The sequence below is a fragment of the Leucoraja erinacea genome, chromosome 31, assembly GCF_028641065.1.
Source record: "Leucoraja erinacea ecotype New England chromosome 31, Leri_hhj_1, whole genome shotgun sequence".
Classification (NCBI taxonomy): Eukaryota; Metazoa; Chordata; class Chondrichthyes; order Rajiformes; family Rajidae; genus Leucoraja; species Leucoraja erinaceus.
Window position 1 is genome coordinate 27502586 of NC_073407.1, and position 13366 is coordinate 27515951.

The 13366-nt window shown below is 50.0% G+C and overlaps 1 protein-coding gene across 5 annotated transcripts in view; it reads left to right on the plus strand.

Moving 5' to 3' along the window:
- The window catches only part of LOC129712165 (tetratricopeptide repeat protein 28-like), a 94298-nt gene that overhangs the window by 73016 nt on the left and 7916 nt on the right, over positions 1-13366 (plus strand). For all 5 annotated transcript variants that reach the window (XM_055660407.1, XM_055660406.1, XM_055660410.1 and 2 more), the window contains 5 exons: positions 5165-5312; positions 5916-6082; positions 7536-7679; positions 8279-8557; positions 11655-11740. In XM_055660407.1, the coding sequence (XP_055516382.1) occupies positions 5165-5312; positions 5916-6082; positions 7536-7679; positions 8279-8557; positions 11655-11740 (824 nt within the window). The remainder of the gene's footprint in view (positions 1-5164; positions 5313-5915; positions 6083-7535; positions 7680-8278; positions 8558-11654; positions 11741-13366) is intronic.

Sequence of the window (13366 nt, forward strand, 5' to 3'; positions counted from 1 at the left end):
CACAGACATCTCGCCCATGTGCCGGCTCTTTGTGGAATGAACACTCAGTGCCCCAGGCTTTAGCTGTCTTCCTGGACTCACCCTGTGACTGTGACTCAAACACTCTGTGCCCACTCGTGCTAGGTTCCAGATAAGCCGTATCCCTCTATACTTGATAACAAGCTTCAGAACAAATGGTAGCAAGCTGAATGAACCAATGGAGGGAAGCCCTGGACCTGAGTGGGCTGAGACTGTGCAAGTGACCGATTATGAAACAGCTTTGGCCCAACGTGCAGCTCAATATCACGATTAACTCTTAAAAGTCTTGCATTCGCCTCACCTATTTATACAGAGCTGAACAATGTTGTCCTGATATTATCCTCAAGAACAAAAATAGTCATAGAGTCATAGAGTGATACTGTGTTGGAGACAGACTCTTCAGCCCAACTTGCCCACTCTGCCCAACATGGCCCATCTACACCAGTCCCACCTGCCTGTGTTTGGTCCATATCCCTCTCAAGCTGTCCTGTCCGTGTGCTGTAGTGCTGCATTGAAGCTGCCAATACCATCCTGCAGTATTGTGAGGAAGTGCTAGTACTGTGTGCAGGAAACTAGAACCACAATAGGATAATGGCAGAGGGGATTTACTCAATATGAGTGTCAGTGACCTAGTAGGCATAGTTAGAACCATTAGTAACATTACCTGGGCAGCTCACCGTATTGTGGTAGTAGAAGGAGCTCAGACTTCACTGAGGAATGTAATCAGGGGATCTAGTACTGAGCTGGATAATGCCAAGAACAGTTAGTGAGGAACGGTAGTTGGGGAGACGGCCCCTCACTGGGGGAATTAGGGGGTCTAGTACACCACTGAGGTACGCACACAGGGAGAGTACAAGGAAGTTACTGAGCTAGTAACTAGACGGGCTAGTACTGAGTAACAATACCTGGAGAGCTAGTTCTTAACTAGAATTAGTACTTCATTGAGGTACAAACTAAGAGCCAGTACCTGTGTGGGGTAGTGCTGCAGTGGAATGGTGATAGAGACTCGTGCTCTACTGGGGTACCCTACAGCAGGTGGTAATACTTTGTGGGGTACAGTTTCAGGAGAGCCAGTAATACTTTGGAACGAGTTGTTCCAGGGTTTTCGAACCTTGCTTGAGAACAATCATAATTAGAATTAGAATTAGAATTAGAATTACCTTTATTGTCATCCAGACCTTACGGTCTGAACGAAATTTCGTGCCTGCAGTCATACATACAATAATACAATAATAAACAACAATAAACACAAATTAACATCCACCACAGTGAGTCCTCCAAGCACCTCCTCACTGTGGTGGAGGCAAAAATCTTAGGGCTGCAGTCTCTTCCCTCCTCTTCTCCCTCTGCGCTGAGGCGATACCCCACCGGGCGATGGTACAACCAGTCCCGCGGATCACCGAACCCCGCAAACGGGCCGGCTCAAACACCGCGGCCCGGGGTGGTCGAAGCTGCTGCCCTCCAGTCCAGCGGATGAACCCCGGACTCAGGTCACCGCCGCCAGGACGCCGTCCCAGCCACCGGATGTTTCCTGCTGACTGAAATTGAACACCAGACGAGCTAGTACCCACTGGAAATAAATACCAAGGACATAAACCCTGTTGGTAAATTCTACCTGACTGGCTAGAACATGCTCAAGGAGCACAAACTCTAAACAAAACTGCAAGCTCCGTAAACCTGAATTTAAAAAACAAATGATGGGACACTTTCTTGATTAGTACGGGTGTCAGAGGTAATGGGGAGGATGCAGGAGAATGGGGTTAGGAGGGAGAGATAGATCAGCCATGATTGAATAGCAGAGTAGACTTGATGGGCTGAATGGTCTAATTCTACTATCACTTATTATGTTTTGATCTCAGCAGGTCAGATTCAGGTGAGTGGATGAGATGTTTGATTGTGAGGAGAGGCTGGGTCAGCTGGGCTTGTTTTGCTTGGAGTGGAAGAGGCTGAAAGAGGTGGGCCATTATGTGGGGCCCAACATAGCTAGTAGGAAACACTTCCCCATAGCAGGTGTGTAGAACTAGAGGGCATGGGTTAAGGGTAAGAAGATTTTATTTCACCCAGAGGGTGGTTGCAATGTGGATCATGCTGCCTGGGAAGGTGGCAAAGCAGATATGCCCACATATATGTGAGAAGTATCTGGACAACTGCTTGAGTTCCCACAGCATACAAGGTTACAGACCAGGTCCCGTGAAGGAGAGACTCGACCGTGTGCTGAAGGTCCTGTCTCTGGGCTGTGTGTTCGGTTGCACAGAGGGGGAGGGGAGGAGAGAACAAGTGTAAAGTCTGTACTAGGGTGGGGACCAAGTCTGTCCAGATGGTCCAGATGCAGTCGGTGGTAAAACAAGAGGGTGATGAATGGTTGTTATCACAGCTGAGCTGTCTGGAGTGGGTTTAGATAGAGGGAGATGTAAGTGAGCAGAGGAGAGAGCACAAAGTATCATGTTGGCACTGGGGCTGCAGAATGTACCCGAGTGTGGAAATGTGAATCTCAGCCTGTTCCCTGATCGTAGACATTCCCTCTGTCTGTCCACTTACAACACACTCGGTTCCTCACTTCTCCAGTTGTGATGAGAGTTCGTCGGCCAGAAACATTAATTCCGTACCTTAATGTACAAAATCATGAGAGGAATAGATCGGGTACAACCACAGTCTCTTGCCCAGAGTTGGGGAATCAAGAACCAGAGGACATGGTTTAAGGTGAGGGGGGGAAAGATATAATAGGCACATGAGGGGTAACCTTTTCACACAAAGGGTGGTGGGTGTATGGAACAAGCTGCTAGAGGAGGTAGTTGAGGCTGGGACTATCACAATGTTTAAGAAACATTTGGACAGATACATGGATAGTCCAGGTTTGGAGGGATATGGGGCAAATGCAGACAGGTAGGACTAGTGTAGCTGGGACATGTTGGTCAGTGTGGGCAAGTTGTTTGCATTCTGTAGGACTCTAGGACCATTCTTCACAGATGTTGCCTGACCTGCTGAATCTCTCCGCATGTTCAGCTGTCATTTGAGAGCTAGCGGAGTTGCTGCTTACCATGGGACCTGACTGTTTACTGCGGTACTACACAGGACATGGTGGAAGTGTTTGTGCAGCACTGCTGCATTGTATGTAGATACTTGTACGGACGTTATTCAATCTCAGTCAATGACTGATTCAGTCACTGAAAGACAGGCCGACTAACACAGGAAGACAATCAGTAGTTATAACTTCACGTCAAGCCAGTTGATTGGATTTGTTCCCAGAGAAGGCTGTACAAAAACTATTAAATTCATAACTGACGTAAATCAAGTGAGGGTTCTGTGAGTGGACATGAGCTGGGCACTGTGCCAGCATTATCCCTGCACCAGGCTCCAACAACAGCAGAAAAAAACACTCTCAGCACCACTCATCAGGTCAGCATGAAGAGAGGCACAGATCTTTCCCATATCACCTGCACCATTTTGACAGAGGGGGCATATTGAGTGATAGAGTGATACAGCGTGGAACCAGGCCCTTTGGCCCAACCTGCCCACACTGGCCAACATGTCCCAGCTACACTAGTCCCACCTGCCTGCGCTTGGTCCATATCCGCCTAAACTATTCCTAACCATGTACCAGTCCAAATGTCTTTTAAACATTGTAATAGTACCCGCTGCAACTACCTCCTCTGGCAGCTCGTTCCAGACACCCATCACCCTGTGTGAAAAAGTTGCCCCTCACGTTCCTATTCAATCTTTCCCCCCTCACCATTAACCTATGTTCTCTAGTTGTTGATTCCCCAACTCTGGGCAAGAAACTCTGTGCATCTACCCAGTCTATTCTTCTCATGATCTTAGACACCTCGTCCTCCTGTGCTCCAAGGAATATAGTCCATGCTTACTCAACCTCTGCCTATATCTCAGACCCTCTAGTTCTGGCAACATCCTCGTAAATCATCTCAAATATTCTCTGATTCATCCTCCTCATAAGGTTATTATTTATAATCTCAATCTTCAAGATGGAAGCAGGTGGTTACAAGATTTTTGCCGAAGGTATTACATGTTGATGGAAGGGTGGTGTGAGTAGGTTCATCAGCAACTTGCAAATGACAATTGGTCAATCTTTGAAAGACTGAAGTGCAGAGAAAGGATGACAGGGTGTAGTTGGAGGGATCATCTCTAGAGCAAGCTCTAGAGCAGGCACAGAACACTGCAGAACATTTCTGAAATATGGACACGGAGGTGCTGATCAAACACAGATGCACTCACTGTTGGCCAAGTGTCAACATGTTACGTCCCAGGTATAAGCAGTTGCCCCACACACACCCCTATGGCACAATGCCATTTTCAAGGGGCAAGGGGCAATCCCGGACTAGGGGAGTGTGCACTGACCTGCATGGGTAAGGTTTACTCTGGGTAGACGCATGCTTCTGTACCCAGGAGAAGACAGGACAGTGTTCACTCACCCCACCCACCACCCACTCACTCACTCACACACTCACTCACTCACTCACTCACTCACCACTCACTCACTCACTCACTCACTCACTCACTCACTCACTCACTCACTCACTCACTCACTCACTCCCTCACTCACACTCACCACCCACCCACCCACCCCCCACCCACCCACCCACCACTCACCCACCCACCACCACCCACACCCCACTCACCTCACTCACCCACCCACCCACTCACTCACTCACTCACTCACTCACTCACCCACTCACTCACTCACTCACCCACTCACACTCACTCACACACTCACTCACTCACCCACCCACCCACTCACTCACTCACTCACTCACTCACTCACTCACTCACTCACTCACCCACCCACTCACTCACTCACTCACTCACCCACTCACTCACTCACAGTTCCAGTGACATATCATGTAGCCATGGGCTCTTCTAAGCCAGGGTATCTGAGCCTGTCCAGCCTGAATAATCAGAGAGCCTGTGCTGCCGATTAGCCTAAATCTTTGTTTTGTGGGATGAGGGAGTGTTTATCCAGAATATTCCTACTGGAGCATAAATGTGTGGAATATTGGCAGCTTGTAGTCTGTAGAAGATTGAACTGTGACAAGCGGGGAGACCTTCTCTGATGTGGCCTTAGTGTCCGGTCAGCTGGTGTATCAGCAAACCATGAGTCATGGTGAGTTAAACCCGTCTCCTTTTCCTCCAGGAGCCTCGTCAGTGCTGATGCAGATTAAGTCTGTTCCCCAGCAGGCTTCTCTCACCTTCTATCACCACTTCTACGTTGCTCTGTGGTACGGCTCATTGGTCAGTTACGCTGTGGAGTACGCAAAGCAGCAGATGCAGAACGACGCCAGGTACACAACACACCTGTAGCACACACTCGATGACCCTTCACTGATCCACACTGGCCCAGCTCCAAACACTGACTGTAGTGCTGGCACCAGAGATATTCCCACACTGAGGAGCAATCATCTCCCAGTTCCCTGAAGTATATCAGTAAAACAATTCAGCTTTCGGCACAATTCCGCAGCTTCACCATTAATGATTCCTGCTTTTAATTTACAAACTATTCCTCTCAGAATATGATTTGAGTTTGTATTCGGAGAGTTTCTAGTCCCTACGTTCAGTGCATAGAAAAATAGGTGCAGGAGGAGGCCCTTTTGGCCCTTCGAGCCAGCACCGCCATTCATTGCGATCATGGCTGATCATCCCCAATCAGTAACCCGTGCCTGCCTTCTCCCCGTATCCCTTGATTCGCTAGCCCCTGGAGCTCTAACTAACTCTCTTTTAAATCCATCCAGTGAATTGGCCTCCACTGCCTTCTGTGGCAGAGAATTCCACAGATTGACAACTCTCTGGGTGACCGTTACCCCCACGCATACTGCCATGTATGCTGCGCTCTGGCTGCTGTGTGTGGGTGTCTAGGGCGGGCAGTGCTAGTGTTTGTGTGCCTGCAGGTTCGGCCGATACTGGTGCAGCTTTGTGCTGCTTGGACTGGACACATTTATCAGTCTGCAGGACATCAAGCATGACATGTTACAGCAGGCCATGGAGAATGCTGAGCAGGAGGTGGCTGAACGGGACAAGAAGGACTGGCTGAACCCTGCACCCTACGCCCCGCCAGGTAACCCACCCATGCAACCAGGAAGGTAAAAGCACAGTGGAGGTTGCCAGGTATTACGTGAAGAAGCAACGAGAAACTGTTTCCAATAACCAGGTTGCATTTATATCACTGGCAATTGGACTAGGAGTGACACCAGATCATGTTTACATAGGAATACACAGCAAGAGAGAGGAGTGGAAGCAGGTACATAGTAGGTTGCACCGGATGACTAAGTATAGTAGCACAGATGAGGTTACTCAACCTGAAGAGTCTGCAACTGCACATGTAGGAGTGATGTGATGCACAACCACTCCTCTTCCCTATGTTTAGTTTACTTTAGAGATACAGCACGGAAACTGGGCCATTCGGCCCACCGAGTCCGTGCCGGCCAGCGACCACCCCATACCCTACCACTACCCTACACACTTGGAACAATTCACAATTTTTACCAAAGCCAATTAGCCTACAAACCTGTACGTCTTTAGTGTGGGAGGAAACCGGAGCACCCAGAGAAAACCCACACAGTTACAGGGAAAACATTCAAATTGTTTACAGACAGCACCCGTTGTCAGGATTGAACCCGGGTCTCTGGCGGTGTCAGGCAGCAACTCTACCGCTGTGTCACCGTGGGTTTGCAAGTTTTTTGAAGTACTTATAATTCTCTTATAAAGTGATGATTGAATCTGCTTCCAACACTCTTTATGACAGTGTATTCCACATCAGAGAGAAGTGATCCTTTTGCCAATCACTGCCCTCTGCTTCCCAATTCTCACTTCATATGTCTAATTGGTCATGGGTTTGAACAAACCACTTTCCAACTTTACAGAGATAACTGCAGGTTTTCCATTTTTCCAGATAGATGAAGTCTAGTAAATCCCTCCTGTATTTGCTGATATAGTGCAGCACTCAGCATTGTACACTATTGTCCCTCTCTGTGGCTGGATCAGGTCTTTACACCTGTTCATCATACACACTTGGATTGATGAATGTATCTGCTCAACACTCTCCGTCACTGCAGCCTGTTTAGAATGTCCCTCCATGACCTCTCTTCATTCTTCCTGCCTTGAAATATTATTGGCAATCTATGAGGAAGCACAAGGAAGTCAGACTGAAGTAGTGCACAAGCATGATGCATGGGATAATTCTATGATGCAGTGTACACCCTGAGACCATAGACAACCTGTACACCAGCAACATACATGAGACAATATACACCACAAACATGCTAATGCAAGGCATACTGTGTGAGGCACATGGCTGTGTATATGCAGTATACCCTGTCACTGGGCATCTGGCCTCCTTGTACACAGCATAGACAGAAGCTGACCATTGGACAGGTTATACGTGGTATCGGATGGCACCTGACCTTAAATGCAATGCCAAGACTTGGCCAGCACAGACCATGCTCTGTATATGGGCACCTCTGCTGCACCATCCCACAGTGCCTGAACTAACAGGGTCTCCATTGCTTCAGTTCCAGATCGAGAGGACCTTCTTTTACAGATACAGAAGAGTATTGAAGAACTGCTCGTGAACCAGGGCTCCATGTCAGCTGTGTTGAAACTGCTGCACATGCTGATGAGCGAGGCATGCAGGAGGCTCTCGGACACCAATGCAGGTGAGTGTTTACACAAAGGCCCCCTGTGACCACAGGCAACTTCACGTCCTTTCACCACGGCGTCTCACTTCAAGTGATGATGAGCTCTCTGCATGCCTTGATTAAACCAGACCTTTCCTCCTGGCCTCTAGTGGCAGTAAGGTGAGGGATATGCTGAGCCCTGAGCAATGGTGAGCATTTCTGCTGACCATCTTACAGACAGTTGATTGTGAGCTGCCAGATGTGTACTGAGTTGACCCTATTGCATATCATTGCCATGAGAGTATGTTGGTGATACGAGCACAGTCTGGTTAGGCAGCGTCCGTGGAGGGAATGGATAGGTGTGACGTTTCGGATTAGGGAGATTGGGAGAGAGAGGTTGGAAGACAATGTACAGAAGAGAAACATAGACAATAGGTGCAGGAGTAAGGCCCTTCGAGCCGGCACCACCATTCAATAAGATCATGGCTGATCATACACAATCAGTACCCTGTTCCTACTTGCTTCCCAATTTGTGATCTACAGGATTTGATCAGTGAGGGAGTTGCTATGTGTACTGGTAATGATGGTTAAAGTAACTGCCAGCTGTTAGTTCTGATCATCTGTTTGTCTCTCCACAGATCACTGCACAGTGAAGCTGACTGCAAATATCATCAACATCCCGGGAGTGTACTCCATGCTGAAGCTGTTGGGCTTTCACTTCCAGTCCTTGGTGCCTTACCCACCCAAAGTGGACGCCCGTCACCTGTGGCTGGCCAGGGGCAAGGCCAATCGTGGCAGTGTGGAGAAGAACTTCATGCCCACCTTCTCCCACGCTCACCCTGTGGCTGCCATCTTCCCACACTGGAACCCAGACAAACTCCTTGGAGTTGCCCAGCAAGTGGTTGCTGCTCTCATTGGTCAGTCGCTGGTCAATCTATGCTCAAACCTCAGCTAAACCGGTCTGGCTACAAATTACACACGACGCCGACTCCTCCAGTCACTCACGTGCTCACCCGCCTGCTCACCCAGCATCAGCTTCACTGCTATCACACACCTACAAGCTCACTCCCTACCCGACACACCCACTCCCCGACACGCCCCCTCCCCGACACCCTCCCTACCCGACCCACTCACTCCCTACCCGACACACCCACTCCCTGACACACTCCCTACCCGACACACCCACTCCCTGACACACTCACTCCCTGACACACTCACTCCCCGACACACCCACTCCCCGACACACTCACTCCCCGACACACCCACTCCCCGACACACTCACTCCCCGACACACTCACACACTCACTCCCTGACACACCCACTCCCCGACACACTCACTCCCCGACACACTCACCTGACACACTCACTCCCTGACACACTCACACCCCCGACACACCTACAAGCTCACTCCCTACCCGACACACCCACTCCCTGACACACTCACACCCCCCCGACACACCTACAAGCTCACTCCCTACCCGACACACCCCCTCCCCGACACACCCACTCCCCGACACACTCCCTACCCGACACCCACTCCCCGACACACTCACTCCCCGGCACACCCACTACCCGACACACCCACTCCCTGACACACCCACTCCCCGACACACCCACTCCCTGACACACCCACTCCCTGACACACCCACTCCCCGACACACCCACTCCCTGACACACCCACTCCCCGACACACCCACTCCCCGACACACCCCACTCCCCGACACACCCACTCCCCGACACACTCACACACCCACACTCCCCGACACACTCACATTCCCCGACACACACCACTCCCCGACACACCACACCCCTGACACACACCACTCCCTGACACACCCACTCCCTGACACACTCACTCCCCGACACACCCACTCCCGACACACCCACTCCCCGACACACTCACTCCCCGACACACAAACTCCCCCGACACACTCACTCCCGACACACCCACTCCCGGACACACACTCACTCCCTGACACACCCACTCCCTGACACACTCACTCCCCGACATACCCACTCCCTGACACACTCACTCCCCGACACACCCCCTCCCTGACACACTCACTCCCTGACACACCCACTCCCCGACACACTCACTCCCCGACACACCCACTCCCTGACACACTCACTACCTGACACACCCACTCCCTGACACACACACTCCCCGACACACCCACTCCCCGACACACTCACTCCCTGACACACTCCACTCCCCGACACACTCCACTCCCTGACACACCCACTCCCCCGACACACCACTCCCTGACACACCCCCACTCCCTGACACACCCACTCCCCCCACACACCCACTCCCCGACACACTCACTCCCCTGACACACCCACTCCCTGACACACTTACCCACTCCCTGACACACTCACTCCCCGACACACCCACTCCCCGACACACCCACTCCCCGACACACCCACTCCCTGACACACTCACTCCCTACACACACCCCACTCCCTGACACACCCACTCCCCTGACACACCCATCCCTGACACACCCACTCCCTGACACACCCACTCCCTCCCTGACACACCCACTCCCCGACACACTCACTCCCCGGCACACCCACTCCCTACCCGACACACCCACTCCCTGACACACTCACTCCCCGACACACCCACTCCCCGACACACTCACTACCCGACACACCCACTCCCTGACACACCCACTCCCTGACACACCCACTCCCCGACACACTCACTCCCCGACACACTCACTCCCTGACACACCAACTCCCTGACACACCCACTCACTCCGACCCACACATCAACTCCCTGGCCACATCCACTCACTCTCCCAGACACACTCACTCCCTTCCCCAACACACTCACTCCCTGACACACCCACTCACTCTCCCCTGACACACCCACTAACTGACACACCCACTCATTCTACCTGACACACTCACTCACTTTCTTGACACACTCACTCCCTCTCCCTGACACACTCACTCTCCTGACACACTCACTCCCTCCCTCTCCCTCACATGAGCCAAAAAAGGAATCTAATCTGGTATTATTTTGTTTTATGAAACAAGCAGTTTAGTGGCAGTCAAACCTGATTTAAAATGACTGAGAATAACTTTAAAACAAATAGTTAGAATCTTGCAGTACAGTCAGCACTTGCATAACTTAAACATATTTGCATCAAAAATGATTTAACCGAGTCTCCATCATTAACCAGACAAGCTTGAAGGCCCCTCAGACTGAAACAAAATACTGCTCAACCTCACTTTACTGTTATCTTGCACAAGGCACCACAGCAGCAGAGACTGTCTGTGTGGAGTTTGCACGACTTCCCCATTTATCCAGTGGGCGCTCCAGTTTCCTCACACATTACAGAGACGTGCGGGTTGGTAGGTTAATTGCCCCTAGTGTGTGTAGAGGGATAGTTGATGGCAATGTGGGGAACATAAAATGGAATTGGCGTAGGATTAGTGTAAATAGGTGTTTGATGATTGGCTGGACCCAGTTGACTGAAGAGTTTATTTCTATGACTTACAGACTGGAGTAAATGAACAGACTTTAAGCGAGTGCAGAGCTGGAGAATGCAATGGGTTGTGGAAGAGAGGAGTTGTGTGGGAGTAGAGAAAGATAGAGTAATTAAACTGCAGAAGAATAGAGGGTGCAGAGTTAATCTGAGTAACAGACGATGAAATAAACTGCGGAAAGAATGAGCATGTCCGTAGATTGGCAGTTTTTCAGTGAAGGTATTCTGATTTTGGGCATTGAGTCACAACTCCGCAATACACCATTCGGAGCTGTCGGCTTTCTCATTTTCCCAAGAAGGGTTTGACCCTGAAGCCTTGTCCTAGATGTGAGATGATGAGCCAGGTTGGCAAGTCACCGTACTTCTGGGAACGTGTGGCATTAATGTAGACAGTAAACTATTGCCTGCTCTAGGCAGCCAGTATGTGCAAAACAGCCACCAGTGAAAAGTAGAAATGTTGATGAGATTGTGGGAAGTGGACATTTTTCATGGGGGTGATATGTTTGTGTGATTTCAGATCTCAGCGCCTGCAGTCAGTGTGTTAATGCCTTGATCTGGATCCTTCCCTTGACCTGTGACATCTTAGAGCAGCTCATTACTTTGGTATGTATCATCACACCTTCCTTGCCACCAGGCTGTTGCTCACACATGGTGCAACTTCACCATTATCCCCTCTTGTTGGTCCACCCTTGCTCATATGTTTGTATTCACTGTCCCTCACACTGAAGTGGCTGATGGGCTGCTCACCAACCCCCATTGTAACTCTCTACTCTATTGCTTTGTTCTTACCCTTTATGTTTCTAAATGTTCCCCTCGTCAGTCCCCCCCCCCCCCCCACCACTATGTATCCCCCCCCCCACCACTATGTATCAGTCCCTCCCCCCCCCCCCCCCCCCCCCCCTCCCCCCCCCCCTATGTATCAGTCCCCTCCCTACCCCCCCCACCCCTATGTATCAGTCCCCTCCCCCCCCCCACTATGTAAAACTTCAACGCCATTAACTCTTTGCCTCGGTCCAGCTCCACTAACATGAAGGCTGGCTGATAAACCAGCTCTGTTTCCCCAGCCCCGGTACCTCCTGGATGCTGCTAGTTCCATCAGCTGCTATCAACACAGTAGCTTTGCCGTTATTCCACAGCAAAACCCCAGGTCAATACTGCACACCATTGCCGTTTGCAGCGCTCCTGGCCACGGGGTCATTGCTGCTCTGCTAGACGGGCAGCACGATGGTGCAGCAGTAGAGTTGCTGCCTCACAGCGCTAGAGACCCAGGTTCAATCCTGACTATGGGTGCTGTCTGTACGGAGTATGTTTGCTCTCCCCGTGACCTGCGTGGGTTTTCTCCAGGTGCTCTGGTTTCCTCCCACACTCCAAAGTTGTTCAGGTTTGCAGGTTAATTGGATTTGGTAAAATTGTAAATTGACCCGAGTGTATGTAGGATAGTGTTAGTGTGCAGGGATCACCGGTCAGTGTGGTCTCATTGGGCTGAAGGGCCCGTTTCAACGCTGTATCTCTAACCTAAACTAAACGACAGACAATCTTCCCCTCCTAAGCTGGTACGTATACATTCCAAACGTGGGCAGTGGTGAAGAATTAAAGGGTAGTTTGTTTTGTTTTATAATGATCCTGCAACCTCACATGCTCACCCTGGTGTACAGGCTCTTTGGATAAAATGCGTAGGCCAGGTGATGTTGGTGTGGGAGTTTTATATAAGATATAACTAGAAGCAGTTACAGTGGCTTGCAAAAGTATTCATACCCCTTGAACTTTTCCACATTTTGTCACGTTACAACCACAAACGTAAATGTATTTTATTGGGATTTTATGTGATAGACCAACACAAAGTGGCGCATAATTGTGAAGTGGAAGGAAAATGATACATGGTTTTCAAATTTTTTTACAAATAAAAAACTGAAAAGTGTGGCGTGCAAAAGTATTCAGCCCCCTTTACTCTGATACCCCTAAATAAAATCCAGTGCAACCAATTGCCTTCAGAAGTCACCTAATTAGTAAATAGAGTCCACTTGTGTGTAATCTAATCTCAGTATAAATACAGCTGTTCTGTGAAGGCCTCAGAGGTTTGTTAGAGAATATTAGTGAACAAACAGCATCATGAATCCCAAGGAACACACCAGACAGGTCAGGGATAAAGTTGTGGAGAAGTTTAAAGCAGGGTTAGGTTATAAAAAATATCCCAAGCTTTGAACATCTCACGGAGCACTGTTCAATCCA